General features: G+C 38.0%; 1 protein-coding gene across 1 annotated transcript in view; it reads left to right on the forward strand.

Annotated features, from left to right (window-relative positions):
• Positions 1–5,503, forward strand: part of LOC119876046 (ankyrin repeat domain-containing protein 26-like) — a 30,991-nt gene extending 25,488 nt beyond the window's left edge. The window contains exons 5-6 of the mRNA XM_038529729.1: positions 4,250–4,295; positions 5,260–5,503. Coding sequence (XP_038385657.1) covers positions 4,250–4,295; positions 5,260–5,273 — 60 coding nt within the window. The 3' untranslated portion in view covers positions 5,274–5,503. The remainder of the gene's footprint in view (positions 1–4,249; positions 4,296–5,259) is intronic.
• Positions 5,504–6,000: the final 497 nt, after the last annotated feature.

A 6,000-nucleotide genomic window follows, 5' to 3' on the forward strand; every position in this document is an offset into this window, starting at 1 on the left:
TTTCCATTTTCATTTGTTTCTATGAGGTTTTAAAATGTGGCTTAGTGCCCCAGTTGGATTCTTTAACCTCTGTGTATTTGAATTCTTTCCAAATTTCCTGTCAAGATTGAGTTCCAGGTTCAAAGCATTGTGGTCTGAAAGTATGCAGGGAATGATCCCAGTCTTTTGGTACCAGTTGAGAGCTGATTTGTGACTGAGTATGTGATCTGTTGTGCAGAATGTTTGTTCCATGTGCACCCGAGAAGAATGTGTATTCTGTTGTCATAGGATGGAATGCTCTGAAGTTATCTGTGAAGTCCATTTTGTGCAATGTGTCATTCAGAGCCCTTGCGTCCTAGTGGATCATCTGCTTAGATGATCTGGCCATTACAGTAGTGTTGTGTTAAAGTACCTACTATTATTATATGACTATCCATGTGTTCCTTTATTTTTGTTATTAATTGCTTTATAAGGTGGCCTGGGTGGCTCAGTCGGTTAAGGCTCTGCCTTTGGCTTAGGTCATGTTCTCAAGGTCCTGGGATCAAGCCCTGATCAGGCTGCCTGCTCAGTGGGGAGCCTGCTTCTCTCTTTCTTGCTGCCACTGCCTGTGTTCTCTCTGTGTGTGTGTGTGTCAAATAAATAAATAAATAAATGAAATCTTAACAGAAAGTTGATTTATATAGTTGGCTGCTCCCACTTTAGACACATTAAAACTTATAATTGTCCAATTTTAGTTTTGGATAGACCCTTTAATTATGGCATAGTGAGTTTCTTCATCTTTTGTTGTTGTTGTTTCTTCTCTTAATGCAGTCTTTGGTTTAAAATCCAATTTGTGGGATGACCAGGTGGCTCAGTGGTTGAGCATCTGCCTTCGGCTCAGGTCATGATCTAGTCCCACATCAGGCTCCCCGCACGGAGCCTGCTTCTCCCGCTGCCTGTGCCTCTGCCTTTCGCTCTCTGTGTGTCTCTCATGAATAAATAAATAAAATCTTAAAAAAAAATCCAATTTGTTTGATATAAATATTGCCACTCCAGTTTTTTTCATGTCCTTTAATATGATAAATGGTTTTCCACTCCCTCACCTTCAATGTGAAGTTGTCTTTGTGTCTAAAATGAGTCTCTTTCAGATAGCATATCAAGTGGGTCTTGCTTTTTTTTTATCTACTGTGATACCCTGTGTGTTTTGGTTTGGGCATTTGACTTGTTTGCATTCAGAGAAAGGATTGAAAGATATGAATGTAGTGCCATTGTATTATGTGTAAAGTCCGTGTTCTGGTCTGTGTTACTTTTGGGCTCTCTGTTTGCTTAAAGTTTCCTCTTTACCATTTCTTGCAAAGCTGTTTTAGGGATCACAAATTCTTTTAGTTTCAGTTTGTGCTGGAAGCTTTTTATCTCCCCTTGTATTTTGAATGAGAGCCTTGCTGGATAAAATTCTTGGCTGTAGACTCTTCTCCTTGAGCACCCTGAGTATATCATGCCAGCTCTCTCTGGCCTGCTAGGTCTCTTTGGATAGATCCGCTGCCAGTTGAATATTTCTCTCCTTCTTCGTTCAGGGCCTCGTGTTCCAAGCTGCTTTCAGGATTTTCTCTTTGGGTCTGAAATTTGCAAGCTTTGCTTGGAGATATTGACCTATTTTTTATTGATTTTGAGGAAGGTTCTCTGTGCCTCCTGGCACTCGAGTGCCTCTTTCTTTCCCCAGATGAGGGAAGATCTCTGCTATAATTTGCTCAAATATGCCTTCTGCCCCCTCCTTCCCCTCTTTTTCTGGGATCCCCATTATTCTAACATTGTTTTGCTGTGTGGTACGACTCATCTCTCAAATTCTCCTGTCATAGTCCAGTGGTTGTTTCTCTCGCTTTTCCTCAGCTTCTTTATTCTCCATTGTTTTGTCTTCTATATCACTACTTCTCTGTGAAGCCTCATTTATCCTAGCAGTTAGAACCTTCATTTTTTATTGCATCTCACTAAGATTAGCCTTTTTTATCTCAACTTGATTAGATATCAGTTGTTTTATTTCTCCAGAAAGGCATTCTCTAGTGTCCTCTGTGTGTCTTTTAAGCCCAGCTATTATCTTGATGGTCATTATTCTGAACTCTCGCTCCAGCCTCTTCCTTCTATCCATGCTGATTAGGTTCTGGGCAGTCAGTACTACCTCTTGTTCTCTTTGTGGCGGTGAGTTTTTCCATCTTGTCATTCTGTCCAGAGAAGAAGAGATGAGTGAGAGAACAGAATAGAAAAATATCAAGAATGACCCCAGATAAATACATGCTAAACAAATCAGAAGAGACCCGAAGCCAATTTAAAGGTTAACAAAGGAGATAATAGAATTAGAGAGATCAAGAGAGCAGAGCAGTACACCGATACTATGTGAATTTTGGTCTTTTTGTTAGGAAATTGCATCCTCAAATGGTTAAGAGGAAACCTTGTATATATACAAAAATAAAATTAAATACAAGGAAAGTCTAGAATGTAAGTGTAAAAATGGAAATTAAAAGTCAAAATAAAAAGGATATTATCAGCCAGTTGAACAGAACAGAGCAATATACTATATCGTAAGTATATTTTGGTCTGTTTGTTAGAAGAAACTACATCCCAAAATTGTAAAGAATGAAAAACTTCATTATATGCAAAAATAAAATTAAATGCAATGAAAGGATAGAATGTAACTGTAAATATGAAAATTAAGATAGATTTTAAAAATATTATAATCAGACAGATGAAGAGAATAGAGCAGTATAGTAGATTCTGGTTGTATTTTAGTCTATTTCTTAGAAGGAACTACTTCCCGAAATGGTACAGAAAGAAAAACTTCAATATATACAGGAATAATATTAAGAGCAGTGAAAGGATTGAATGCAAGTGTAAAAAGGTAAATTGTAAGAGTTGATAAATGAAGAAAATGGTTGAAAGCAAAAAGAAAATTAAAATAGAAAGACTAAGGAGTCATGAGAAATAGCCATGAGTTCTGTATATACTGTTTGCCCCTAGCACTGGAGTTCTGCAGCTCTGTATGATGAGTAAAGTTGGTCTTAGCAGGAAGTTGTTGCTGACCTCCTGAGGGAGAGGCCTGTAGCACTGATTCTTAGGTGTCTTTGCTTAGGGTGGGATTGCACCACCCTTGCCAGGGGGCCAGGCCAGGTAAGCAGCTCCAGATTGCTCTCTGTGGCTTTTGTTCCCTGAAGGCCTTCTGGGCAGCTTTAGAGGATGAGAATGAAAATGGTGGCCTCCTAATTTCCAGCCCTGGAATTGAAAGATCTCACTCCCTACTGTGTCTCCCTGGTTTCTGTCTGCACTCTGTATTCACCCAGCCTGTGACCAAGCATTTTTATCTCAAGCACAGACCCCCTTTCGATTTTCCAAACTTTGCAGACCCCTGTAGCCCCCATTCACACTGTGCCTCCAGGGGGGAAGGAGGAGGTCTTGCCCAGTTTTTCCTGCTTGGAAAGTGGTCACCTGACTGTTCCTCGGTTTGGGGTTTATGGCAACACTGAGCTGAATGCCCACTCCTGGGCTCACTGATTGCAACTGGCTTCCCCGCTCAAACGCCTTGGCAACTGCCATACTCAGGTGCCGCCCCCATTCCTTCTGTGACCCCGCCCCCCCAGGGATCCTGAGACCACACTGTCCGTCCCACTTAGGATGCTGCCCCCCGTTGCCACCTGAGCATCTTTCAGACAGGGATGTCCTCACTGGAACAGACCTCTTAAAAGTTCTGGTTGTGCACTCTGCTGCTATATCACTTTCCAGGACTTGCCTTCTGGCTTCCAGAGGTTCCCTGCCGCCCTGGTTTAATCTTCTGATATATGCCTCTGATTCATTTCTCCACACCTCCTACCTTGCAGAAAGCGGTCGCTGTTCTATTTGTAGAATTGCAACAATTCTTTTCTTGGATCTCTGTCTGAGTCCACAGGTGTTCAGAATGATTTGATACCTATGTAGCTGAATCCCAGACACCAGACAAAACTAGGGTCTCCTACTCCTCCACCATCGTCCTCTTCTTCCAGAAATTCTGTATATTCGATTGATCAATATTAATTGTACTTTTTATTAGAATCCTCTAAACAGCATTATAGTTTTCTTCTCAGTTATCCAGATTAAAATAAGTAGGGATTTATTTTATTTATGTGATTAGCTTTCTATTTAAGCAAATTGTAGCTTTTACTTTCTAAAAGTATCATTTCCAGACCACGTTTCATAAGCAAAATAAAATTCCTACAATAATGTCTCTTGTTTAACTTGAACATTGTAAGTAACGTTTAACTTATTTCAGATGCAGCAGATGTTGGAAGACAGTATAATCAGAGAACTAAAAGAAGGTATGTTGCCAAATTTACAAATTTAGATGGTCATTAATTTCTGAAATAAACCACAAATAGTAACTGGCATCCCTTCCCCTTGTTAAAATTTTGTCTAGATATATCTAATAAAAAATGTAAAACATAAACATAATGAATAAGAGACTTATTCCTCATTTGGTCATCGTGTTTCATACCTTTTTTAAAAACCTGCAGCCTGTATGCCTGTTAGCACTTTTGGCTGTAATCTTCCTTCACTTGTGCCATCGCTATGGAACTGTCAATCTGAAAATGTGGGCGTTCTCAAATTCTTGTTTCTGCTAGTGGTAGAAGACCAAACAGACCAGACTTGTCTTAGTAATACTTAGTTAAGCAATTATGTAGTTCATATAGCTGTCCCTTGACAGGTGACATTTCAATCTCCAGCCACTGGTTTTGCCATTGGGTAAAATTCCAGGTTTCTTAGCATGGAATATAAGCACCCAAATCAATTTGGTTCTTGCCACATTGGTGAGCCTTCTCTGTCGCCATTACCCTACTCTGCTGCTTTGCAGAGAGTAATCTTTCAGGTATCAGCCTTCCTATTCCCTCCACCGAAAAGCAGACAATATTGATAGAAAACCAGGATGTCCCTTCTTATAATGTCTTGTTTTAAACCTGTCATGGTATATTTGACTCTAGATATTGCCTGTTGGATTTTTCAGTTGATAGTATATGATTGTTCAGGGGTGGACTGTGCCATCAGCTTGCAATCTCATCTTGTAATGAGAAAACCAGAAGCTCTAGTGTTTATCCACAGTAGTAATTAATTCAATGGGCAATCGTGAGCAAACTTGATTTAATAGTAATCTTGTATTTTATATTGTAGTTATATGTAGATATTTTTCATCCTTTTAACACTCAGAAGATTCCAACTTTTTTTTACTAACTTCTAGTTAACTACAAAGTATTTCAGATAAAGAATATTATTCTTTCTCTTTTTCAGTTGCTCATGATTGAGAATCAGGATTCTGTAGATCTTCTCCTTTAGGACCTACTGACGAATCAAATGTAAATCAAGATCTAGTACTGCAAGCATCACGAGAATATGTAGAGATTTTGAATAGAAAGTATATGATCTGAAAGATATATAGTAAAAGTTTATTACCTAGATGTTTAATATAACATTTTAATTGTTTCCCAGTAAATATCTGATGTACAAAAAATCTTTATTAAAGGAAATTTTGTTATATCATGTGTAATGAAATTTTATATATTATTTTAAGCTATGTTTCTTGGCATCTGATTAAATTTAAGCATATTTTCTACATGGAAACCAGCATTATTGAGTTTTACAGACTCCAATCTGCCCAAGTAGATCGGACCAAGTTGTTGATAATGTTTTGGGGCTGGTAATTGGTAGTTGTTGTTTTTTTTTTTTTTTTTTGTATTTTCTATGTTTTATTACTAGACATATGGATTTAGACACACATCATTTTGATATACTGCTGCTAAAGCTATCACCAATGTTTGTATGTATTTCAATTTTTATAGTGCCATAAACCCTGTGTATAATTTTAATTTTAAATACTTATTATTCATAGCTCTTTCCTCATGGTGAAAAAGATTTGCCTAAGGCTTTTTATCTTTTTTTTTTTAATTTACTTTTTGAGAAGAGTCTTAAAATTAGAGAAAAGAAAAAATAGAGAAAATGACCTTTTCCCTCCAGAATGGTTTGAAAGTAAAT

This window comes from Canis lupus, chromosome 2, assembly GCF_011100685.1.
Source record: "Canis lupus familiaris isolate Mischka breed German Shepherd chromosome 2, alternate assembly UU_Cfam_GSD_1.0, whole genome shotgun sequence".
In the NCBI taxonomy this organism is placed as follows: Eukaryota; Metazoa; Chordata; class Mammalia; order Carnivora; family Canidae; genus Canis; species Canis lupus.